The 27119-nt window shown below is 51.1% G+C and overlaps 1 protein-coding gene across 1 annotated transcript in view; it reads right to left on the bottom strand.

Annotated features, from left to right (window-relative positions):
• Nucleotides 1-27119, bottom strand: part of ZBTB40 (zinc finger and BTB domain containing 40) — a 172292-nt gene that overhangs the window by 44025 nt on the left and 101148 nt on the right. Inside the window, exons 14-15 of the mRNA XM_075329390.1 lie at nt 3833-4001; nt 3205-3651 (exon numbers count right to left, since the gene is read on the bottom strand). Coding sequence (XP_075185505.1) covers nt 3205-3651; nt 3833-4001 — 616 coding nt within the window. The remainder of the gene's footprint in view (nt 1-3204; nt 3652-3832; nt 4002-27119) is intronic.

Below are 27119 nucleotides of genomic sequence, written 5' to 3'. Positions count from 1 at the left end.
TTTCTCCTGCTGTGAAGCTGTCTCCTCCACAGGAAGAGCAGGTGGAGAAATGTCCAGCATTTTATTGATGGACGCTATAAGATCATTCACTATGGCGTCACCATCAGGAGTATCCAAATTGAGAGCGGTCTCAGGATCAGAATCCTGATCAGCTACCTCCGCCTCATCATACAGAGAGTCGTCCTGCTGGGACCCTGACCAGTGTGATGAAGTCGAGGGCCGCTCATAGCGAGCTCGCTTAGGCTGTCTGGGACTGTCGTCCGTGTCAGAGCCATCACCCTGGGATGCAAGAGACGCCCCCGGATCCCGGAGCTGTTCCAACTGAGGGGGACCAGGGAGCAATGAGTTAACAGTGTCCATGGTCTGAGTTACTGGTCTGGACTGCAATGTTTCAAGAATTTTAGTCATAGTCACAGACAATCTGTCGGCAAAGACTGCAAACTCCGTCCCTGTCACCTGGACAGTATTCACAGGAGGTTCTGCCTGGGTCACCTCCAGCAGAGGCCCCGGCCGAGCAAGTGCCACAGGGGCCGAGCACTGCACACAGTGGGGGTCAGTGGAACCTGCCGGTAGAACAGCCCCACATGCGGTACAAGCAGCATAAAAAGCCTGTGCCTTGGCACCTTTGCTTTTTGCGGTCGACATGCTGTTGTGTCCTCTGAGTAATCTAGGAGGGTATATAGCAGAGAATCACTAGTGATCGTACAGTGCAATGTATAGCTGCAAGCACAAAATACAAATATACACTTCGGCACCAGTGGGGGTCAGCCCTTGAGGGCAGCTTACCGCCCGCTGAAAAGCGGGTGTGTGGGCACCAGAATCCCGTGTCTGGGTCTCCCAGTCTCCTCTCTCCAGCTCGGACTGCACACAGGAATGGCTGCCGGCGTCCTGTGAAGAGGGGTGGACCGTGGGCATGCCTCAAACAAAAGTGCGGGAAACTGGCGTCCCACTGTGCCCAGTGTGAGGGCTGGAGTATGTAAAGCAGACTCCAGCCCTCTGTGCTGACATTCTGCACAGCGTCCCGCCCTTCCTCTGACTGGCAGGCCTGGGGGCGGGAACAAAGCGAAACTAGGCCGCAAAAGCCGGGGACTCGAGTAATAAGCGCGGCCGTCATATATGCACGGCCAGCGCGGAAGTCCCCGGCGCACCACAAATCCCAGCCGCGCCGCAGCGCTAAAAACTGACCACCGTGGCCACGCAGCAGTTTCAAACACATGTCACCTCTCAGCAGAGCTGTAGATAGGAATGGCACCAGCGCGCAGCGCTGTTGTCCCCGGCGCACTAACACACCCAGCAATGCTGCGGTGTGCGCGCGATATGCACGGGGGCACAGAGTACCTTGATGTAGCAGGGCCTGTCCCTGACGATACTCAGCTCCATGTCCAGCAGATTTCCAGGGGCTGTGGATGGAGCACGGTCTCAGTGCCTGGAGACCGGTAAAATCCCACTTCACCCAGAGCCCGCAGGGGGATGGGGAAGGATGCAGCATGTGGGCTCCAGCCTCTGTACCCGCAATGGGTACCTCAACCTTAACAAACACCGCCGACAAATAGTGGGGTGAGAAGGGAGCATGCTGGGGGCCCTAGTATGGGCCCTCTTTTCTTCCATCCGACATAGTCAGCAGCTGCTGCTGACTAAACAGTGGAGCTATGCATGTATGTGTGCCTCCTTCGCACAAAGCATGAAAACTGAGGAGCCCGTGATCCCACGGGAGGGTGTATAGCCAGAAGGGGAGGGGCCTTACACTTTTAAGTGTAATACTTTGTGTGGCCTCCGGAGGCAGTAGCTATACACCCAATTGTCTGGGTCTCCCAATGGAGCGACAAAGAAATAACCCTGTGCCTTAGCACCCTTGCTCCTTGTGGACGACATGCTGTTGTCTCCTAGGAGAGTGATCACTGAGGGTATATGGGAAAGGGTATATAGCCCGACCGAACAGAAATATATATATATAGAATACGTATCTATTCCGGCACCCTAAGGGGACCAGCACCGGGTGACCGGTGTGGCTTACCGACCGCTAAAAAGCGGAGTGTGTGTCCTCCAGATTCCCTGCCTTAGGTCTCCCAGCGTTGCAGAGCTCTTTCCTGGAAATCCTCCACCGGCAGAATGCCAAACAAATGACTGCCGGAGCTCTGTGGGGAGGAGTGGAGCCGTGGGCGGCGCTAGAAAAGTGCGGGAATCTGGGGTCCCCACAGTGATCAGTGAGGGGGGAGGAAACATACAGGATGCTCCGGCCCTCACATCCGACGTCAGGTCGGCAGTCCCGCCCCTACCCCTGACAGGCAGGCCCGGGGGCGGGAGTTTTGCTACTAGGCCGCAATGAAGCCGGGGACTAAATTTAAGACCGCGGCCGACGAGCAGGCGCGGTCGGCGCGGAAGTCCGCCGGTCTTCACAAATAAGCAGCTGCTGCAGCGTCCGGGAAGAAGGCGCTCCATGCACAGCCCCCATGGGGACACAGAGTACCTTAGAGATGCAGGGCCCGGTCCCTGAGGATGAATAGGCTCCTGTCCGGCAGATTCCCACAGGGGCTGCGGAGGGAGCACGGTCCCATAAATGGATGACCGGTCAGGATCCCACTTCTCCCAGAGCCGCTAAGGGATGGTGAAGGAAAACGGCATGAGGCTCCGGCCTTTGTACCCGCAATGGGTACCTCAACCTTAACAGCACCGCCGACGTAGTGGGGTGAGAAGGGAACATGCCGGGGGCCCCGTGAGGGCCCACTTTTCTTCCAACCGATATAACTAATATGAGAATGCATGAGTGGATGTGTACCTCCTTCCACACAAAGCATAAAACTGAGGAGCCCGTGATGCACGGGAGGGTGTATAGCAGAGGGGAGGGGTTACACTTTTAAAGTGTAATACTTTGTGTGGCCTCCGGAGGCAGAAGCTATACACCCAATTGTCTGGGTCTCCCAATGGAGCGACAAAGAAAGTGGCCATTTTATCATATTTTTGGACAAACCCTTTAAGGGTCTTTCACTACCTCCTGGCAACAGCAGCATACACCCATGGTCCTGTGTCCCCCAATAAGGCGAGAGAGAAACACAACACAATTAAAATGGACCGAGTTTCATCACAGGATAGATAGGTATGAACAAAGACTCAAACTCGGCACCAAAGTAGTGACACTGTTTGTAAAGTCACCCCACTTTACTGCAGAATCATATCATGGACATTGTGCGTATAAATAATCATTACCTGACGGATGAGCAAATTCTTTCCCGCAGATGTCACACGTCACCAGCATTTTTTTTTTCCCTTTGTTGTTCCGGGACATCAGAAAGCCGTGCACCTCCTCCCGGTGCTGGTCCAGCTCCCTCTTGGAGGCCTGCACCACATTGCAGTCTTTGCACTGCAGGGGATTTCTTTTTGCCATTCGGCAGCGCTTCATGTGCACCTCCAAGCGGCAGCGGAACAGGAAGATCTTGTCGCAGGATTTGCAAATAAAACTCTTTTTTGAGCCCTTTTCTTGGGCGAATTCTGCTCGCTCTTTTTCAGAATCCACGTCGTCATTCTCATCGTCCTTTGCTTCTTCATCCTGTTCGTTTCTGTCGCCGACCTCTTCCATAGGTTCAAGCTGACATTCGTTGTTTACCCCCCACTTCATAGCGGTCAGGAAATTGCATTTGCCGTCTACCAGCAAACCTTAAAAGACAAACTTAAGCATTAGAGGGATCATTTTCTTCTATAAATGACCAGTCTATGAAAATGCTTTTATGCCAAAAACACAATTCTAGGAGTGATACGGATTTCCAGTATTTCTTCTTTTGACGGTAGGTTATAGGAGATTTACAACACCCATAAACCGGTATAAAGAAACACTCACCAAGTTCCTCTATCGACTTAATTAATGGTTGCAAGTCGGGCACCGAGTCCTGGAGGCTACACAGCAGCTGGCAGAACTTCAAGACAGGCACGGTGTGCTGCAGAGCAGAACTCAGGAGCAGCTTTGCAGGGAAATCTTCATTGTCATTCTGCTGAGGAATGTTTAACATCTAGAAGAACAAAGTGAGAGGTTATACATTGCACACGCATAATTAGATTATTAGAGCTGACCATGTGCAGGCTAACAGGACATGATGTGAGGGGAGGGCCGCCCGTCTTGCTAAATTCTCTGAAAAAGGGGGCTGAAAGCCCGTACTTACGAAGCGCTCACCGATATCCTAATCAGCTACGAATACTAAGATTCTTTATGGCAAAATACTATTTATTTTAATAACACATGAATAGTCAATGGTACATAGGCATTAGCACTACTTTATAGTCATAGAATCTTATACAATAACAGAAATATGCATCAACATTACCGTTTGTTGTAGCATTACTTTTCTCATCGGAGGGACTCGATTAGTGAGAATGAAAAACCATCCGGCCTCTATATCACAGGAGCGTTGCATCCACTTTGAGCGTCCTGGAAACGTCCCCATCTCATTAAGCGAGTCCGGTATTTTGATAGGATCTTTGTACGTCGTGTGCACCGAGTGGTGAATTGGTGACCAGCATATGACAGCTAAGTCATGTTCATGTAACTTGACCACAAGCTGCTGTGGACACCAGTAGCTTCCTGCACATTTTGCCAGTTGACCACTGACCGACCACAGTTTACTGGAGATATTGCAATGAGCCGTAAATTTTACATGCCAGTTTCCTTACACATGTTTTAAGCTAACCACGAGCTTCCTGTAAGTGGAGCTGTAAACGTTACTTCCTCATAATCGTGGTTTGTTCAAGACCTGTCTAACACGTACGCTTGGTCATAGTGAAATAGGGTCAGCCAAAGGACATCTCTCTGATACTGAATTTTGGATGGATCAAATAATACCTGTGATCACTATCTTTTGATTATGGTCCCTACCTAATCACACTCATTCTTCAGTCATATCACATTGGTATCACAATCGGTCCTTGATCCCAGGGATTATTTTCCATCATCAGTATTCCACTAGAGGAAGATCACTCGGAAAACAACATACCATGACCAATTGGTATCGGTTTTAATAGGACACTATCATTGACTTTGCCACAAATTTTGATTTCTTGGTTTGTTTGGTTAAACGTTGAATCACAAATGAAGGGAATTTTGTTTACTTACCGTAAATTCCTTTTCTTCTAGCTCCTATTGGGAGACCCAGACAATTGGGTGTATAGCTTCTGCCTCCGGAGGCCACACAAAGTATTACACTTTAAAAAGTGTAACCCCTCCCCTCTGCTATACACCCTCCCGTGCATCACGGGCTCATCAGTTTTGGTGCCAAAGCAGGAAGGAGGAAACATAAATTGGTCTAAGGTAAATTCAATCCGAAGGATGTTCGGAGAACTGAAACCATGAACCAAAAGAACAATTCAACATGAACAACATGTGTACACAAAAGAACAACAGCCCGAAGGGAACAGGGGCGGGTGCTGGGTCTCCCAATAGGAGCTAGAAGAAAAGGAATTTACGGTAAGTAAACAAAATTCCCTTCTTCTTTGTCGCTCCATTGGGAGACCCAGACAATTGGGATGTCCAAAAGCAATCCCTGGGTGGGTAAAAGAATACCTCGATAAAAAGAGCCGAAAAACGGCCCCCTCTTACAGGTGGGCAACTGCCGCCTGAAGGAGTCGCCTACCTAGGCTGGCATCTGCCGAATCATCGGCATGCACCTGATAGTGTTTCGTGAAAGTGTGCAGACTCTACCAGGTAGCCGCCTGACACACCTGCCGAGCCGTAGCCTGGTGTCGCAATGCCCAGGACACCGACGGCTCTGGTAGAATGGGCCTTCAGCCCTGCAGGAATCGGAAGCCTAAAAGAACGGTAGGCTTCAAGAATCGGTTCCTTGATCCACCGAGCCAAGGTTGACTTGAAAACCTGAAATCCCTTACTCTGGCCCGCGATAAGAACAAGAGCGCATCAGACCGGCACAGGGGCGCCGTGCGAGAAATGTAGAGCCGGAGTGCTCTCACCAGATCTAATAAATGCAAATCCTTTTCACATTGGTGAACTGGATGCGGACCCAAAGAGTGTAAGACGATATCCTGATTGAGATGAAACGGGGATACCTTAGGGAGAAAGTCCGGGACCGGACGTAGAACCACCCTATCCTGGTGAAACACCAGGAAGGGGGCTTTGCATGACAGCGCTGCTAGCTGAGACACTCTTCTGAGTGATGTGACTGCCACTAGGAAGGCCACCCTTTGCGAAAGGCGAGATAGAGAGATCCCGCATCGGCTCGAAAAGTGGCTTCTGAAGAGTCGTCAGCACCCTGTTAAGATCCGAGGGTGTTAACGGACGCTTGTAAGGTGGGACCGGAAAGCGCCGATACTTGTCCCTTGAGAGAGCCAAGAGACAAGCCCTTGTCCATTCCGGATTGAAGGAAAGAAAGAAAAGTGGGCAAGGCAAACTGCCAGGGAGTAAAACCCTGATCAGAGCACCAGGATGAAGGGAATTTTGTACTTACCGTAAATTCCTTTTCTTCTAGCTCTTATTGGGAGACCCAGACAATTGGGTGTATAGCTACTGCCTCCGGAGGTCACACAAAGTATTACACTAAAAAGTGTAAGGCCCCTCCCCTTCTGGCTATACACCCCCCGTGGGATCACGGGCTTACTCAGTTTTAGTGCCAAAGCAAGAAGGAGGAAAGCCAATAACTGGTTTAAACAAATTCACTCCGAATAACATCGGAGAACTGCAAACCGTTCAACATGAATAACATGTGTACCCGCAACAAACCAAGAATCCCGAAGGACAACAGGGCGGGTGCTGGGTCTCCCAATAAGAGCTAGAAGAAAAGGAATTTACGGTAAGTACAAAATTCCCTTCTTCTTCAGCGCTCTATTGGGAGACCCAGACAATTGGGACGTTCAAAAGCTGTCCCTGGGTGGGTAAATAAATACCTCTTGATAGGGCTGCAAGACAGCGCTCCCCTACGGGGAGGCCCCTGCCGCCTGCAGTACTCTTCTACCTAGGCCGGCATCCGCCGAAGCATAGGTATGCACCTGATAATGTTTGGTGAAAATGTGCAGACTCGACCAGGTAGCTGCCTGGCACACCTGTTGAGCCGTAGCCTGGTGGCGTAATGCCCAGGACACACCCACGGCTCTGGTTGAATGGGCCTTCAGCCCTGATGGAACCGGAAGCTCAGCAGAACGGTAGGCTTCAAGAATTGGTTCTTTGAGCCATCGAGCCATGTTGGCTTTAGAAGCCTGCAATCCCTTGCGCGTACCAGCGACAAGGACAAACAGTGCATCAGATCGGCGCATAGGCGCCGTGCGGGAAAAGTAGATCCTGAGTCCTCTGACCAGATCTAACAAATGTAAACCCGTTTCAAACCGGTGAGTCGGATGAGGACAAAATGAAGGTAATGATATATCCTGATTAAGCTGAAATGCGGATACTACCTTAGGGAGAAACTCCTGAATGGAGCGCAACACTACCTAGTCCTGGTGAAACACCAGGAAGGGAGCCTGATATGACAGAGCTGCCAGCTCATACACTCGCCGAAGAAACGTGATCGCCCTAGAAAAGCCACTTTCTGTGACAGGCGAGAAAGGGGAAACTCCCATCAGAGGCTCGAAAGGCGGCTTCTGGAGAGCAACGAGTACCTCGTTCAGATCCCATGGATCTAACGGCCGCTCGTACGGGGGCACAATATGACACTCCCTGTAGCAACGTGCGCACCTTAGGAAGACGTGCTAGACGCTTCTGAAACAACACGGATAGTGCCGAGACTTGCCCTTAAAGGGAGCCGAGCGACCAACCGTTTTCCCGACCAGAGTGCAGGAGGGCAGGCAAAGTAGGCAAAGCCGATGGCCAGGGATACACTCCCTGAGCAAAACACCAAGATAAGAATATCTTCCACGAGTTGTGGAATATCTTGGCAAACCGCGGCTGGCGAGCCCGTCTCATTGTGACCCTGACGTAATGCTCACAGTCGACTGACGGTGAGATGCCACAGATCTCGGTACCACAACCTCCTCGGCCAGTCTGGGGCGACGAGAATAGTGCGGCAGCAATCGGAAGCTGGAACTGCGACCAATCTTGAGCCAAGGCGCCTGTCGCCAGAGCTCCCGCCATGAAAATCGAGACCTTGTAGTTGCCGAGACGCCATGATGTCGACGTCCGTCCTCATCCCGCGGCTACCGATTTCTTGAAGCCAAACGGGAGCAGGTCCCATTCCCCTGCGTCCACGTCCTCGCGACTGAGGAAGACTTGCTTCCTAGTGTTGTACGTCCGGAATGTGTACGCCACCGCTGTGGATAGTCCGACTGAATTCGGTTCTGATTGCATTCCAGCCACTGCAGGAAAGCTTGCAGTGCAAGATACACTGCCCAGAGCTCTAGACCACTGAGTTGAAGAGTGGACTCCTCTGAAGACGGTCTTTGACCGTCTGTGAAAGGGGGACGTTACTGTGTAGGAACATCGACTTCCTTCCCCTTAGCGAAGAATCTTCTAATGATGCGGACGCAGATGAAACTGCGTGAAAAGGCTCGCCTCTGGATGAGGCGCCTCCTTGAAGGAGAGACTGCACCCTCGTCTGTAGTGAACGCTGTTTGTCCAGCGGAATTCACTATCACTGAGAGAGTGTGAAAACTCTATGCCAAGATATGCCAGCGATTGGGTTCAACTTAGAAGAAGTCAAAGACCTCCCCGAAACTCTGGGAAGGGTCCAGCGCCATGTTCAGGTTGTGTTGGCATGCTTCTAAAAGAGAGTGCCTTGACAAGTAGATTGTCCAAGAAAGGGATCACAGAGTGACCGTAAGAGCGCGGGACTGCTCCCACTGCTGCCATGAACTTGGTGAAAAACCCGTGGGGCTGTCGCCAGCCGAAGGGTAGGGCTACAAAACGAACTATGCCCGTAGCCAACGCCGGTGCCTTGGAGCAATCGGCACGTGGAGATAAGCATCCTAATGTCTATGGATGTTAGGAAAAACTCTTTGAGACAGTGAGGCAATGACGGAGCGGAGTGATTCCCTCCGGAACCGCCTGGTTGTCACGTGCTTGTTAAGCAGTTTAAATTCCAGAACGGGACGGAAGGAGCCGTCCTATCTTGGCACCACGACCAGGTCGAAGCAAAAGGCGTAACTGGTTCCTGAAGAGGAACAGGGATTACCACTCGTCCTGCCTGCAGAAGAGCCTCGGCTCGGTCGGAGAGGTAGTTTGAGACAAACTGACTCTCTCTCACCGGCCTTTGACCTGTGGTAGGTAAATGTCGCTAAAGCGGGGGAGTCTGCTCCCCGCGGTTGCGGAGTGAGAAGGCTGAAAATTATGAGAAAAAAACGCTTTGGTAGCGATTCCTCCGGCTGCCTTCCCCGGGCGTACTTGAGCCTGCTAGGAATCTATGCCCTTCTGGGCCTTTTGAGTCGTTTTGGACAGTTGAATGAATTCATTCAACCCTTACCAACAGACTATCACTAGATAAAGGCAACCTGGTTAAGCACTTTGTTGGAAGAAGCATCTGATCCAATCTGTTAACCACTAGGCTCTGCGTAAAAAATACGGAGATGGCCGATGCCACCGCCGTCCGGCTCGTAGAGTCTCGGACAGCCTTAACAGCATGGTTCGCCATGCGGCGATTGCGAGATTACAGACGCTGCTGAGACCGAGATGTACCGGTGACAGCGTCCCTCTGCGCAACACTATCTGAAATAGCTTGGAGTGCCTTCACGGCTGCGACTGCCGGAGCAACCGACCTGCCGATAGCTTCATAGACAGATTGCGGCCAGAACCTATCTATCTGTCAATGGCATTTTGACGTGAAGCCCCATCCACCACTACAACTATAGATCCAGCTGCAAGCCTGGAGATCGGGAGATCCACATTTGGACCTGGGCTAGCGCTTGTCCAATCAGGGAGGAGAGTGTCTCATTAATACGGTCGGAGAACGCTTATCGTGAAAAGCGTTGCGTTTCTGGACTGCAGCTCTAGGATCAGAGGGCCAGACGAGTACGCAATTGCTTGCGATATTAGAAAAGAGATCTCCCCTGCTGTGAAGCTGACTCTTTCACTGATGGAGTCGAGGGCTATTCCCAGCGAGCCTGCTTAGGCCCTCTTGAACTGACGTCCGTGTCGGAGCCTGCCCCCTGGGACGCGTGAAAACCACCCTGGAGCCTTGAGCTGCTCCTCAAATCATGGTGGCCAGGGGCATTGCAACTATATTGCCCAAGGTCTGCGTGGGCTGCCAGACTGTAAGATGTCAGCCATAGTCACAGCCAATATAACAGCGGAAAGAAACTGCAATTTCGTCCCTGTCTCTGGACAGGAAGCACAGGTGGTTCTTTTAACCACATATAGCCGAAAACCCCGGTCAAGCAATTGCCCGCACTGGGGTCCTAGACTCGTATTACATGCAGTACAAGCAACATATAAAGTCCTCATTGGCCTTTTCTTTTTCTGCTGTTGTTGTCTAGCTATCTAAGTGCATAGCCTAGGATAGCGACCGTACAGTAAATAATCATACAAGCATGAAGTACAAATAAACACTTCAGCTCATGTAGTACACGCAGCATTGAAAACTTGTGGCTTGGCACATTAGCTCTTCTGCTGCTGTTGTCTATTTATCCAGGAGCTTGAGACAAGGATAGCGACATACAGTGAATGTATAGCATTCAAGCACGAAGTACAAGTAAACACTTCAGCACCTGTGGTACCCGCAGCATTGAAAACTTGTGGCTTGGCACATTAGCTCTTCTGCTGCTATTGTCTATATATCTAGGAGTATGAGACAAGGATAGCGACATACAGTGAATGTATAGCATACAAGCCTGAAGTACAAGTAAACACTTCAGCACATGTAGTACACGCAGCATTGAAACTTGTGGCTTAGCACATTAGGCCTTCTGCTGCTATTGTCTATATATCTAGGAGTATGAGACAAGGATAGCGACATACAGTGAATGTATCGCATACAAACATGACAGTAAACACTGCCAGCACATGCAAATGCAGCAGCCTTGCAAGCTGGTGCCTTGGCACCACTGCTCTACTGCTGCTGTTGTCTAGTTAACTAGGAGCATGAGGCAAGGATAGCGACATACAGGAAATGTATAGCAGACAAGCATGACAGAAAAACACTGCAGTACAAGCAAATCAAGCAGCATTGAGAGCCTGTGCCTTGGCAGCCTTGCCTTACTGCTGCTATTGTCTGTTTAACTAGGTGCATTAGCCAAGAAAAACGACATATAGTGCATGTATAGCATGACAATAAACCCAATTGCAGCACCTGCAAACGAAGTGGCAATGAAAGCTTGTGCCTTGGCACTTTGCTGTTGCCAAATCTGCCAACAAACACTGCAGACTAATCATTGAACACTTGTCTAGCCATCTAGGAGAGTATGCCCAGAATAGCGACAGTACAGTGCTGCATCGCATATCCGCACACAGTTCAAAAGCCCACTTCAGTATTAGTGGGACCAGTACTGCCTATCGCCCGCCCAGCGCGAGTATGAGGTCGCTCAAAAACCTGTGCCTGGTTCCGTTCTCCCAGAGTGGAAACCATAATGGCTGCCGGCTTCTCTTCCACGTCCTGTGCAGAGGGGCGGGCCGTGGGCGAGCCCCAGCCAAGAGCGGGAACCCGGCATCTCACTGTGTTCAGTGAGAGGGGGCTGGAGAATGCAAAGCAGACTCCAGCTCCCTGCGCTGAGATCTGTACAGCGTCCCGCCCCTCCTCTGACTGGCAGGGCTGGGGGCGGGAACGAAGCGGTGCCAGGCCTCAGAAGCCGGGGACTAAAGTTACAGGCGCCCCCGCCGTAAAAGCGCGGTCGGCGCCAAGTCCCCGGCGCACTACAAGTCACATCAGCGCCGCCGCCGTATGAGCGGTCGGCGCAAGTTCCTAAACATGACCCGTCGCTCAGCCATGGCTGCAGCAACATAAGCCCATCACTAATGTCCCCGGCGCACTATAACGCCCAGCAAGCCCGGAGCGTGCTGTGCTTGCCGGAGACACCGAGTACCTGACCGATGCAGGGCCTTGTCCCTGATAGTACTCGTGCTCCACATCCATCAGGTTCTTCTGGGTCTGTGGATGGAGCCCGGCCTCAGGGCTTGGAGGCCGACAGATCCCACTTCCACAGGGCCCTCCAAGGGGATGTGGAAGGAAAACAGCATGTGGGGCTCCGGCCTCTGTACCAGCAATAGGTACCTCAACCTTGCAACACCATCTGGTGAGAAGGGAGCATGCTGGGGACACTATATGTGTCCTCTTTTCTTCCATCCGAGATAGTCAGCAGCTACTGCTGACTATACAATGTGGAGCTATGCGTGGATGTATGACCTCCTTCGCACACAAAGCTAAAACTGAGTAAGCCCGTGATCCCACGGGGGGTGTATAGCCAGAAGGGGAGGGGCCTTACACTTTTTAGTGTAATACTTTGTGTGACCTCCGGAGGCAGTAGCTATACACCCAATTGTCTGGGTCTCCCAATAGAGCGCTGAAGAAAAGAAGATCCTCCAAGTCCTGTGATAGATCTTGGCGGACGTTGGTTTCCTGGCCTGTCTCATGGTGGCAATGACATCTGGAGATATCCCTGATGACGCTAGGAGCCAGGACTCAATGGCCACACAGTCAGGTTTAGAGCCGCAGAATTCAGATGGAAATATGGCCCTTGAGGCAGCAAGTCTGGTCGGTCTGGGAGTGTCCACGGTTGACCCACCGTGAGGTGCCACAGATCCGGGTACCACGATCACGTCGGCCAGTCTGGAGCGACGAGGATGGCGCGGCGACAGTCTGACCTGATCTTGCGTAACACTCTGGGCAGTAGTGCCAGAGGAGGAAAAACATAAGGCAGTCGAAACTGCGACCAGTCGTGAACTAGCGCGTCTGCCGCCAGAGCTCTGTGATCCTTGGACCGAGCCATGAATGCCGGGACTTTGTTGTTGTGCCGAGACGCCATTAGATCGACGTCCGGCGTTCCCCAGCGGCAACAGATCTCTAGAAACACGTCCGGGTGAAGAGACCATTCCCCTGCGTCCATGCCCTGGCGACTGAGAAAATCTACTTCCAAGTTTTCTACCCCCGGGATGTGAACTGCGGAGATGGTGGAGGCTGTGGCTTCCGCCCACAGCTGAAACCGCCGAACTGCTCGGAAGGCTTGACGACTGCGCGTGTGCCGCCCTGGTGGTTGATGTACGCAACCGCCGTGGCGTTGTCCGACTGAATTCGGATCTGCCTGCCCTCCAGCCACCGCTGGAACACCTTTAGGGCTAGATCCACTGCCCTTATCTCCAGAACATTGATCTGAAGGGAGGACTCTGTCGGAGTCCAGGTTCCCTGAGCCGAGTGGTGGAGGAAGACCGCTCCCCACCCTGACAGACTCGCGTCCGTCGTGACCACAGCCTCAGCTGGGAGCCGGAAGGATTTTTCCTCCGCCCAGGAAGTGGAAAGAAGACACCACTGAAGAGAGGTTTTGCTGCAAGGGAAAGAGAGACGTTCTTGTCTAGGGACGTCGACCTCCTGTCCCATTTGCGGTGTCCGATAGAATCGGACGCAGACGAAACTGCGCAAGGGAACTGCCTCCCTTGCTGCCACCATCTTCCTTAGAAAGTGCATGAGGCGCCTCAAGGGGTGACTGGGCCCGAAGGAGAGATTGCACCCCTGTCTGTAGTGAACGCTGACTATGCAGCGGAAGCTTCACTATCGCTGAGAGAGTATGAAACTCCATCCCGAGGCAAGTCAGTGATTGGGTCGGTGTCAGTTTTGACCTTGGAAATTTGATGATCCACCCGAACCCCTGGAGAGTCTCCAGAGCAATGGTCAGGTTGTGTTGACATGCCACCCAGGAGGGTGTCTTGACTAGAAGATCGTCTAGGTAAATGATCACCGAGTGGCCCTGTAGGACCGCCACCACTGCTGCCATGACCTTGGTGAAGACCCGTGGGACTGTCGCCAGGCCGAATGGCAGTGCCACGAACTGAAGTGTTCGTCCCTGATGGCGAAACGCAGAAAGCGTTGAAGCTCGGGTGCGATCGGCACATGGAGATAAGCATCCTTGATGTCAATTGATGCTAGGAAGTCTCCTTGTGACATCGAGGCTTCAGAGTGTTCACCGCCTGAAAAAGTGCATCGGCTCGCTCGGGGGGCGGAGATGTTTTGAAGAAACTAGTCGGAGGACGAGAGCAGAGCTCTATCCTGTAACCGTGAGACAGAATGTCTCTCACCCATCGGTCTTGGACATGTGGCCACCAGGCGTCGCAAAAGCGGGAGAGCCTGCCACCGACCGAGGACGCGGTCTTGGTGAGGCCGAAGTCATGAGGAAGCCGCCTTGTGACTTAGACCGCCATGCAGAAGAGTTCCTCAAGCCCTCCTCTGACCTGTTGGACGTGGATGAACGGATCTTTGCTGAGGACCGAAATGACCGAAACCTTTGGACTGGGGCAAGGACGAGACCTTTCCCTTGGACTGTCTAGTAACTTCATCCAATTGCTCGCCAAACAAACGGTCGCCAGAAAATGGCAAACCGGTTAAGAACTTCTTGGAAGCAGAGCCTGCCTTCCATTCACGTAGCCACATGGCCCTGCAGACTGCCACCGAATTGGTGGATGCTACCGCTGTACGGCTCGCAGAGTCCAGGAACGGCGTTCATGGCGTAGAACGAAAAAACCTACGCCTGAGAAGTGAAGGACACAACCTGCGGGGCAGAGGTATGTGCAACCGCAATAATCTCAGCCAGAGAAGTTGAGATAGCTTGGAGTGCCCTCACGGCTGCGAAGGCTGGAGCAAAAGATGCGACTATGGCTTCATAGATGGATTTCATCATAAGCTTTATTTGCCTGTCAGTGGCATTTTTTTTTTTTTCCTTGGTTTTTCTTTGTCAGTGGCATTCGTGAGAGATGGCATCTGCCACTAATACTACGGATCTAGCCGCCAGCCTAGAGACTGGAGAATCCACCCTGTGACACTGAGCCCAACCCTTAACAACGTCAGGGGGGAAAGGGTAACGCGTGTCAATAAGGCGCTTAGTAAGCGCATGTCCGTAAAGTTCTGTGCTTCTGGACGGCCCCTCTGGAGTTAGAGTGATCGAAACACGCACTCCTGATGAAGTCGGGGAAGGTTCCCAGCGGGCCCGCTTAGCCTATCAGAGGCCGCGGTCCGTGACGGAGTTCTCACCGTGGGATCTGGGTGTTACCCCGGGAGCCCCTTGTTGTACCGACCCAGAGGGACCCGGGAGCGATGAACTCACAGCTCCCTGGCCCTGTGTTATCGGTCTGGACTGCAAGGCTTCCAGTATCTTAGCAGACCCTCTGTCCATAGACTGAGTCCTGGAATGTGAAGGCTACTCAGAGATTTGCTGATTCCAACATGCAAACTCTGTCCTTGTCATCTGTGCAGTGGAAACCGGCGGTACCACCTGGCCGAGGGTCCCACCAGTGCCGGAGGCTCTGGCTGAGTGAGTGCCCTCGGGGCCAAGCATTGTACACAATGAGGGTATGTGGACCCTGCCTGTAATATAGCCGCACAAGAGGTACAGGTTGTAAAATAAGCCAGTGCCTTGGCACCCTTACTCTTTAAGAGCAGACAACAGCATGTCGTCCGCAGAGTAATCAGTGAGGGTATACAGCCAAAAGCAAATAATGCTGCCGAACAGTGAGATCATATACCATATAAATAAACATATATATATACACTGCGGCACCAAGGGGGGTCAGCACCTGAAAACTGGTGCCCCACAGTGCTCAGTGAGGGGGAAGGAGGATACCAACGTATGCTCCAGCCCTCCCTGCCGACGTCCAGTCGGCCGTCCCGTCGTTACCCCTGACTGGCAGGCCCGAGAACGGGAGTATATGGTACTAGGCCGCAAGAGCCGGGGACTAAATTTAAAAACGCGGCCGGCAAACATGGCGCGGTCGGCGCGGTAGTCCCAGTCTCACAAACCACTCAGCAACCGCTGCGGCATTTGTAACACAGATGCTGCATGCACCGTCCCTCAGGGGACACAGAGTACCTTATGATGCAGGGCTCTGTCCCTGATGATGTCCAGTCTCCTGTCCGTCAGAATCCCCCAGGGGCTGCGGATGGAGCCCGGTCCCAGTGCATGGCGACCGGTTAGGATCCCCCTCTCCCAGAGGAGTGGAGCAGATTCTGAGATCCTCCACCGGCAGAATTTAACAATGGCTGCCGGCGTTCCGAGGGGAGGAGAGAGCCGTGGGCGGAACCGCAAAAGTGCGGGAACCTGGTGGCCCATAGAGATCAGTGAGGGGGGCGGAGGACAGCGAAGTGTGCTCCAGCCCTCACTGTCGGCATCATACCGACCGTCCCGCCTTTCTCCCTGACTGGCAGGCTCAGGGGCGGGAGTTTAACACACTAGGCCGCAAAAGCCGGGGACTAAAGTATAAACCGCGGCCGACAAACAGGCACGGTCGGCGCGGTAGTCCCAGACAAAAAATCCACACCGCAGTCGCAGCTGCGTCTGAGGCCAAGGTGCTTCATGCACCGTCCCAACGGGGACACAGAGTACCTGTAGATGCAGGGCCATGTCCCTGACGATACTCCGTTTCCTGTCCAGCAGATTCCCCCAGGGGCTGCGGAGGGAGCCAGTCCCAGTGGCTGGATGACCGGTTAGGATCCCACTTCCCCAGAGCCCCTAAGGGATGGGGAAGGAAAACGGCATGTGGCTCCTGCCTGTGTACCCGCAATGGGTACCTCAACCTTAACAGCACCGCTGACTCAGTGGGGTGAGAAGGGAGCATGCCGGGGGCCCTGTTAGGGGCCCTCTTTTCTTCCATCCGATATAATCAGCAGCTGCTTCTGACTAAAATGTGGAGCATTGTGTGCATGTGTGCCTCCTTCAACACAAAGCATAAAACTGATGAGCCCGTGATGCACGGGAGGGTGTATAGCAGAGGGGAGGGGTTACACTTTTAAAGTGTAATACTTTGTGTGGCCTCCGGAGGCAGAAGCTATACACCCAATTGTCTGGGTCTCCCAATGGAGCGACAAAGAAGAAGGGAATTTTGTTTACTTACCGTAAATTCCTTTTCTTCTAGCTCTAATTGGGAGACCCAGACAATTGGGTGTATAGCTACTGCCTCCGGAGGCCACACAAAGTATTACACTTAAAAGTGTAAGGCCCCTCCCCTTCTGCCTATACACCCCCCGTGGGATCACGGGCTCCTCAGTTTTAGTGCAAAAGCAAGAAGGAGGAAAGCCAATAAACTGGTTTAAACAAATTCAATCCGAAGGAATATCGGAGAACTGAAACCATTCAACATGAACAACATGTGTATACAAAAAAACAGGGGCGGGTGCTGGGTCTCCCAATTAGAGCTAGAAGAAAAGGAATTTACGGTAAGTAAACAAAATTCCCTTCTTCTTTGTCGCTCTATTGGGAGACCCAGACAATTGGGATGTCCAAAAGCAATCCCTGGGTGGGTAAAATAATACCTCGTAATAGAGCCGTAAAACGGCCCCTTTCTACAGGTGGGCAACCGCCGCCTGAAGGACTCGTCTGCCTATGCTGGCATCCGCCGAAGCATAGGCATGCACCTGACAGTGTTTCGTGAAAGTGTGGAGGCTGGACCAGGTATCCGCCTGACACACAAGCTGAGCCGTAGCCTGGTGCCTCAAGCCCAGGACGCATCCACCGCTCTGGTAGAATGGACCTTCAGCCCTGAGGGAACCGTAAGCCCAGCAGAACGATAAGCTAGAGAATTGGTTCCTTGAACCACCGAGCCAGTCTTGATTTGGAAGCCTGTAACCCTTTCCGCTGGCTAGCGACAAGGACAAGAGTGCTTCCGAGCGGCGCAGGGACGCCGTACGATCGATGAAGAGTCTGAGTGCTCTCACCAGATCTAATCAAGTGCAAATCCTTTTCACATTGGTGAACTGGATGAAGACAAACAGAGGGTACGGATACCCTGATTGAGATGAAAGGGGGGATTCCACCTTAGGGAGAAATTCCGGAACCGGACGCAGAACCCCTTGACCTGGTGAGACACCGGGAAGGGGACTTTTCACGACAATGCTCCCCCGACAGACACTCTCCGAAGTGAAGTGACTGCCCCTAGGAAAACCACTTTCTGCGAAAGGCGTGAGAGAAAAATCCCTCATAGGCTCGAATGGTGGTTTCTGCAGAACCATCAGCACCCTGTTCAAATCACAGGGTTCTAACAGTCGTTTGTAAGGAAGGACTAAGCGGCAAACCCCCTGCAGGAACGTGCGTACCTGAGGTAGTCTTGCTAGGCGCTTCTGAAAAAAATACAGAGAGCGCTGAGATTTGTCCGTTAAGGGAACCGAGCGACAACCTTTTTCCAACCGAATTGCAGGAAGGAAAGAAAGTAGGCAAGGCAATTGGCCAGGGAGAAACTCCCTGAGCAGAGGACCAAGATAAGAATATCTTCCACGTTCTGTGGTAGATCTTGGCAGATGTGTGTTTTCTGGCCTGTCTCATAGTGGTAATGACCCCTTGAGATAACCCTGCAGATGCTAGGATCCAGAACTCAATGGCCACTCCATCAGGTTGAGGGTCGCAGAATTCTGAAGGAAAAAACGACCCTTGAGACAGCAAGTCTGGTCGGTCTGATAGTTCCCCCGGTTGGCCTACCGTGAGATGCCACAGATCCGGGCACCACGACCTCGTTGGCCATTTTGGAGCGACGAGGATGGCGCGGCGGCAGTCGGACCTGATCTTGCGTAACACTCTTGGCAACAGTGCCAGAGGTGGGAACGCATAAGGGAGTTGAAACTGCGACCAATCCTGAACGAAGGCGTCTGCCGCCAAAGCTGTGATCGTGAGACCGCGCCATGAATGCCGGGACCTTGTTGTTGTGCTGAGACGCCATTAGGTCGACGTCCGGCATCCCCCAGCGGCAACAGATCTCCTGAAACACGTCCGGGTGAAGGGACCATTCCCCTGCATCCATGCCCTGGCGACTGAGAAAGTCTGCTTCCCAGTTTTCTACGCTCGGGATGTGAACTGCGGATATGGTGGGTGCTGTGGCTTCCACCCATAGCAGAATCCGCCGGACTTCCTGGAAGGCTTGCCGACTGCGTGTCCCACCTTGGTGGTTGATGTAAGCCACCGCTGTGGAGTTGTCCGACTGAATTCGGATCTGCCTGCCTTCCAGCCACTGTTGGAACGCTTTTAGGGCAAGATACACTGCCCTGATCTCCAGAACATTGATCTGAAGTGAGGACTCTTACTGAGTCCACGTACCCTGAGCCCTGTGGTGGAGAAAGATCGCTCCCCACCCTGACAGACTCGCGTCCGTCGTGACCACCGCCCAGGATGGGGTTAGGCAAGATTTCCCTTTCGATAATGAGGTGGGAAGAAGCCACCACCTGAAGGGAAGCTTTGGTTGCTTGAGAGAGGTAGACGTTCCTGTCTATGGACGTCGGCATCCTGTCCCACTTGCGTAGGATGTCCCATTGAAGAGGACGCAGGTGAAACTGCGTGAAAGGGACTGCTTCTATTGCTGCCACCATCTTCCCCAGGAAGTGCATGAGGCGCCTCAAGGGGTGTGACCGACCTTGAAGGAGTGATTGTACCCCTGTCTGTAGTGACCGCTGTTTGTCCAGCGGAAGCTTCACTATCGCTGGAAGAGTAAGAAACTCCATGCCAAGATATGTCAGCGATTGGACCGGTGTCAGATTTGACTTTGGAAAATTGATGATCCACCCGAAACTCTGGAGAATCTCCAGAGTAACGTTGAGGCTGTGTTGGCATGCCTCTTGAGAGGGTGCCTTGACCAGCAGATCGTCTAAGTAGGGTATCACTGAGTGACCCTGAGAGTGGAGGACCGCAACTTTTGTAGCCATGACCTTGGTGAAAACCCTTGGGTCTGTCGCCAGGCCGAACGGCAGTGCCGCGAACTGAAGGTGTTCGTCTCCTATGGCGAAGCGCAGGAAGCGCTGATGCTCTGGAGCAATTGGTACGTGGAGATAAGCATCCTGATATCGATCGATGCTAGGAAATCTCCTTGGAACATTGAGGCGATGACGGAGCGGAGGGATTCCATCCGGAACCGCCTGGTCCTTACGTGTTTGTTGAATAGTTTTAGGTCCAAAACAGGACAGAAGGACCCGTCCTTCTTTGGAACCACAAACCGTGACCCTGTTGCTGAAGAGGAACCGGGACCACCACTCCTTCTGCCTTCAGAATGCCCACCGCCTGCAGAAGAGCCTCGGCTCGCTCGGGAGGCGGAGATGTTCTGAAGAATCGAGTCGGAGGACGAGAGCTGAACTCTATCCTGTAACCGTGAGACAAAATGTCTCTCACCCAACGGTCTTTTACTTGTGGCAGCCAGGTGTCGCAAAAGCGGGAGAGCCTGCCACCGACCGAGGATGCGGTGTGAGGAGGCCGTAAGTCATGAGGAAGCCGCCTTGGTAGCGGCGCCTCCGGCGGTCTTTTTAGGGCGTGATTTAGACCGCCACGCGTCGGAGTTCCTCTGATCCTTCTGAGGCCTTTTGGACGAGGAGAATTGGACCTGCCTGCGCCCCGCAAGGACCGAAACCTCGACTGTCCCCTCCTCTGTTGGGGTATGATCGGTTTAGCCTGAGGAAAGGATGTATCCTTTCCCTTGGATTGTTTGATGATTTCATCCAGTCGCTCACCAAACAAGCGGTCGCCAGAGAATGGCAAACTGGTTAGGCACTTTTTTGGAAGCAGAATCTGCCTTCCATTCCCGCAACCACAAGGCTCTGCGTATTACCACTGAATTGTCGGACGCAACCGCCTTCCGGCTCGCCGAGTCCAGGACAGCATTATGGCGTATGACGCAAACGCTGACGTTTGAGATGTTAAAGACGCAGCCTGCGACGCAGACATACGTGTGACTGCCTCAATTTGCGCTTGAGCCGCTGAGACCGTTTGGAGCGCCCAGACGGCTGCGAAAGCTGGAGCAAAGACACGGCAATAGCTTCATAGATGGATTCCAACCAGAGCTCCATCTGTCTGTCAGTGGCATCTTTGAGTGAAGCCATATCTTCCACTGCAACTAAGGATTTAGCTGCTGGAGATAGGAGGTCCACATTGGAACACTGAACCCAGCCCTTGACAACGTCAAAAGGGAAGAGATAACGTGTATCCTTAAGGCAAAAACGATATCTGGAGAAGCCTGGTGGTTCTGGACTGCCTCCCTGAAGTCAGATTGATCCAGAAAGCGTACTCAATGTACGCTTGGGGAACCTGAAACGGAACTTCTCCTGCTGAGAAGCTGACTCCTCAGGCGTAGGAGCTGAGGGAGAAATAACCAACATGTGATTGATGGACGCCGTAAGATCGTTCACTACGGTGTCACAGTCAGGTGTATCCAGGTAGAGAACGTTCTCAGGATCAGAATCCTGATCAGATACCTCCGCCTTATCATAGAGAGAGTCCCCATGCTGAGACCCTGAATGATGCTGTGACGTCGAGGGATGCTCCCAGCGAGGTCGCTTAGGGGGTCTGGGACTGCGGTACGAGTCAGACCCCTCACCCTGGGATCCCTGAGACACTCCAGGAGCACCTTGTTGTACCAACTGGGGGGGGGGGGGGGGACCAGGGGCAATGAATCAACAGAGCCCATGGTCTGAGGGAGCGGTCTGGACTGCAAGGCTTCTAGTATCTTAGCCATAGTCTCAGAAAGTCTGAAGTGGATACTGCAAACTCCGTCCCCACCACCTGGACCATTAGCAGAGGCTCCGGCTGAGTAAGTTCCACAAGGGCCGTGCATTGCATACAATTGGGGTCCGTGGAACCTGCCGGCAGTATAGCCGTACATGCTGTACAGGCTGCATAGAAAACCTGTGCTTATGCACTCTTGTTTTTCACAGACGATATGCTGTTATCTCCCCCGAACAATCAAGGAGGGTATATAGCCAAAATACAAAAGTGCGACCGAACAGTGCAATGTATAGCGTACAAGCATATATCTATATGTGCATTTCGGTACTAGTGGGGTCAGCACCACAGGTGCTGCTTACCGCCCGCACACAGCGGTTGTGTGACCACCCGAATCCCTGCCAGGGTCTTCCCAAACTTGTCTCTTTTCTCAGTCACAGAAAAAACTGACATGAATGGCTGCCGGCGTCCTGTGTAGAGGAGGAGGCCGTGGGCGTCGCACAAAGCATGAAAACTGAGGAGCCCGTGATCCCACGGGGGGTGTATAGGCAGAAGGGGAGGGGCCTTACACTTTTAAGTGTAATACTTTGTGTGGCCTCCGGAGGCAGTAGCTATACAGCCAATTGTCTGGGTCTCCCAATAGAGCGACAAAGAAATAATCACTTTCACTACTATGTATATTAAAACTAAAAACAATATTATCTGAAAAGCTCTCTTGAATATCATGAGTTTTGGCATTTGCTCGATATTCAGAGGAATCATTACACATTAAATTTCCCGATATGTTAGTACAAGTGTCACTAGTCCCATTTATGAACATATTGGCATAAGGCCATACATATCATGAATTGTCCTTTCCACTAAGCTGGGTTTAAAAGCATCTACAGTAGTTGTAGTTGTCCTAAAACTTATTTCTATATTCTCCATTGGGGTGAATCCCAGGTTAGTCAGTCCAGTCTTATTTCTTGGTACCCAAATTCCTCCCTTAAAAGCCAGATATTGTCAATTGGTGATTGTTCCACTCAAATTGCCTTGCCACCATGGAAGATTGATCCATCCCACTACGGGAATGGGTACTGTAGTATTCCATAGATGAACATTTCGAGTGTCTTTATCAGCAAGATGATCAGAACAACGTTTCCACTTTAAGATTTCCTTCATTGATACCGGGATAGCCAGATAAGGGATACTGGTGGCTGTAACCGGGGAATGTGTACAGATCCAGCAATCTGTGTGTTGGCTACTGTTCAGCGCATTAGTTAAAATGTGATGGTGCATCAGAAATGTATTCGCCATAGGTTCCTCCTGATGTAGACTTGTCCATCCAACGACCAAAGAGGCAAACCTCAAACACAGGAATTTCTCCATCTCATCACTATCAGGCTCTTCCCAGTAACCAATACCATGGATCCCGCTTATTTACAACACCATCTGCAAATAAAGATACACTATTATTCTCGTAAATAATATTTTTCTTGTGGAACATATTCCCACTTCTCCACTCCTGGTCTCATTATCAGGAGGGTACGATCTTTTCCGACCGCTATTACCTCTGCCTCTGGGGGCGGTCCTTGGAGGTTTTGAATCCATATTTTTGCTCCTACATTTGTAATATTAGAGGATCCAAAACCTTTAGTACCCCGTATTGTTAATTCTGCCGGGGCAGTTCCTTCTCTTATCTCAGACAAGTTTATTGGAATTATCAATATCTGAGCCACCCTCTGGTGTTTCACCTAGATCAAAGGTTCATTTCCCAAATTTAGCATCAGTACCTTGATTTCTCTCTGGTAATCTGCATTTATTACCCCTCCCACCACTATGGCTCCTTTTAACGCTAAACTAGAACGAGTGGCTATTTGACCATAATGATCCTTTGGCATCTGGCAACCCAATCCTGTTGAAATTGGTTTTACCTTACCTGGGGGTACCACGACAGTTTTCAATTTACTGAGGTCTAAACCTGCGGAATAAGGTGTCGCTCTGTCTGGTGTGCCCAAACAGCTGTACCTTGCAACCATGCCTCTTTTTTCGTTGTCAACTGTTGGACTGATTTGTCTGATGGCTGCTGCTTTATCTGCTTCTGAATGAAACAATCGTTCGAGTTAGTTAGTAGGGACATGAGCATCGACATGAAATACAGTGGTCTTGGTAGATTGAATAATCTCTTCAGTGTCTTGCCACACTTCCTTGACCACCTCAAACGCATTTTGCTGTTCCTCTCCTCAGTGGAACTCATATTTTTTCCTCGTTACTTTGTACAAAGGAGCCAACATTTGCCCCAAATGAGGGATATGTTGTCTCCAAAAACCAAACAATCCAATATGAGACTGAGTCTCCTGTTTGGATTTAGTGACCGGAAAATTAATAATTTTCTGTCTGGCATTGGGCAAGATCTCTGTGCCCCTTGTTCCACTGAATCCCTAGAAATTTTACCACCTGAGACGGTCCTTGAACCTTGGCATCATTGATTTACCATCCTTTACTCCTCATATGAGCAACCATTTTTGTCAATTGATCTTTCACACTTTGCTCATCTTGTCCTTGTATCATTATATCATCGATATAATGTGAGATCTGCATTTCTGATGGTAGATCGAATCCATCCAAATGCTCTGCCACCGTCCGGTGACAGATTGTGGGGCTAGGTAGCCATCCTTGGGGTAACTTGGTAAAGGTATATTGTCTCCCTAACCAAGTGAATGCAAATTGATCGTGAGCCTTCTCTTCTATAGGTATGGTAAAGAAAGCATTTGCCAAATCAATTACTGCATACCAAGTTCCGGAGTGAGTCTGAATATTTTCCACAATCGTTATTGTATCCGGAACTGCAGCTGTCAGAGGAGTACTCTTGTTTAACTCCCTATAATCAACTGTCATGCGTCAGGAGCCATCACTCTTTTTAACTGGCCAGACAGGATTATTCCATGCGGTAGTAGTAGGGCGCATTACCCCAGTTTCTACCAATTCTTTAATGGTTTCTCCTATCTCTCTGTGACCTCCTGGTATTCGATATTGTTTCATAGCTAACATTTTTGTAGCTGGAGGTATATGTACAGGGAGCATTTTGACTTTGCCCACCACCACTGGTCGCATTTCCTTATGACAAGACTTAATCTAACAGAAGGAAAATTCTCCTTTGGGGTTAAGAGTCATCCCTTTTAGGACATCAACTCCCAAAATATATTCTGGTATAGGAACTACCAGTACCGTATACTTCTTGATAGGTAAATTACCTATCTTCAAAGCTACTTGTGTCTGAAACCCGGTGATCACTTGACCACCTAATTTTTACTAGAGGTCCTTTTATATTTTTCTGGGTTTCCATGAATTAAAGAAGCCTCAGCCCCCGTGTCAATCAAAGCTGGGACTCTTTGAACATTTCCCCCTTTCCAATATGTGCTAAGATTGACGTAGGGACGTTTGTCCCTTTTTATCAAAAGGGGGGCTTGGCTGGCTACCTATGGTAAATCACTTCCTTCTGAACTTTCATTTACACAGACTTCAGTCTGTGTATTAGCCCTTCCATCCGTGACCTTTGTGGCCACGGCTGCAGCCAGTTCTTCCAATGGATAAACTGACTGAAAATCTTCCCAAGACACTTTCTTTGGGGGTTTTCCCCCTTTTCCTTCTGATTTCTTTAACCTTGGGGGTTTTTGAGCCCCCCTCTACATTTGTAGTGGTCACTTTCTTTTGGATAGAACTTTCTGTTTGTACAGCTTCCATAATTCTCCTGTCTCCTTTCCATCAATCCTTTCCTTATTGATCCCGGCTTTAAGCAAAGCCTGGAACATGTCTTTGCGACACACCCGTGGGACCTCCCCTACTGATTTCTCTTTCCAATCAGGATTGTTTGGCTTACTGTGGCCTCCAGGGAACGATTTATCCCACTGTCCCATATCCTGTAACTCCCTCATCCTCCCTAGAACTACACCGATTGATTCTCCAGTCAGCACTACAGTTAAGGTTAAAATAACTGTTTTGTATGCTGGAGGAGCATGTTTAACCAGCCGATTTCTTATGCTGGCTGTCAATGGGTACTGGAGATAATCATCATCCATTCCCAAAAGAGGAAGAGCATTCCTCATTGCTTGCTCCTTCAGCCTTTCCATACCATCTTTTAAGGTATACCAAGGTTTATCATTGATAGGAAAGTCTGCTTCTGATGGGTATTTGTCCAGAAAAGCATGGGCTAAGATCACGATTAAGTTTTGAGTACCATGCTCATTATGATCAACAAAGAAGGGAATTTTGTTACTTACCGTAAATTCCTTTTCTTCTAGCTCTTATTGGGAGACCCAGACGATTGGGTGTATAGCACTGCCTCCGGAGGCCACACAAAGCAATTACACTAAAAAGTGTAAGGCCCCTCCCCTTCTGGCTATACACCCCCAGTGGGATCACTGGCTCACCAGTTTTAGTGCAAAAGCAAGAAGGAGGAAAGCCAATAACTGGTTTAAACAAATTCACTCCGAGTAACATCGGAGAACTGAAAACCGTTCAACATGAACAACATGTGTACCCGCAAACAAACCAAAAATCCCGAAGGACAACAGGGCGGGTGCTGGGTCTCCCAATAAGAGCTAGAAGAAAAGGAATTTACGGTAAGTAACAAAATTCCCTTCTTCGGCGCTCTATTGGGAGACCCAGACGATTGGGACGTCCAAAAGCTGTCCCAGGGTGGGTAAAGAAATACCTCATGTTAGAGCTGCAAGACAGCCCTCCCCTACGGGGAGGCAACTGCCGCCTGCAGGACTCTTCTACCTAGGCTGGCGTCCGCCGAAGCATAGGTATGCACCTGATAATGTTTGGTGAAAGTGTGCAGACTCGACCAGGTAGCTGCCTGGCACACCTGTTGAGCCGTAGCCTGGTGTCGCAATGCCCAGGACGCACCCACGGCTCTGGTAGAATGGGCCTTTAGCCCTGATGGAACCTGAAGCCCCGCAGAACGGTAGGCTTCAAGAATTGGTTCTTTGATCCATCGAGCCAGGGTGGCCTTAGAAGCCTGCGACCCCTTGCGCTTACCAGCGACAAGGACAAAGAGTGCATCCGAACGGCGCAGGGGCGCTGTGCGGGAAATGTAGATTCTGAGTGCTCTCACCAGATCTAACAAATGTAATTCCTTCTCATACCGATGAACTGCATGAGGACAAAACGAAGGCAAAAAGATATCCTGATTAAGATGAAAAGAGGATACCACCTTCGGGAGAAACTCCTGAATGGGGCGCAGCACTACCTTGTCCTGGTGGAAGACCAGGAAGGGAGCCTTGGAAGACAACGCTGCTAGCTCAGACACTCTCCGAAGAGATGTGATCGCTACCAGAAAAGCCACTTTCTGTGATAGTCTAGAAAGTGAAACCTCCTTCAGAGGCTCGAAGGGCGGCTTCTGGAGGGCAACTAGTACCCTGTTCAGATCCCATGGATCTAACGGCCGCTTGTACGGGGGAACTATATGGCAAACCCCCTGTAGGAACGTGCGCACCTTAGGAAGTCGTGCTAGACGCTTCTGAAAAAAGACGGATAGCGCCGAGACTTGCCCTTTAAGGGAGCCGAGCGACAAACCTTTTTCTAACCCAGATTGGAGGAAAGAAAGAAGGGTAGGTAAT

Source organism: Anomaloglossus baeobatrachus, chromosome 11 (genome assembly GCF_048569485.1).
Source record: "Anomaloglossus baeobatrachus isolate aAnoBae1 chromosome 11, aAnoBae1.hap1, whole genome shotgun sequence".
Taxonomy (NCBI): Eukaryota; Metazoa; Chordata; class Amphibia; order Anura; family Aromobatidae; genus Anomaloglossus; species Anomaloglossus baeobatrachus.
This window is presented reverse-complemented; position numbering and strand designations above follow the sequence as displayed.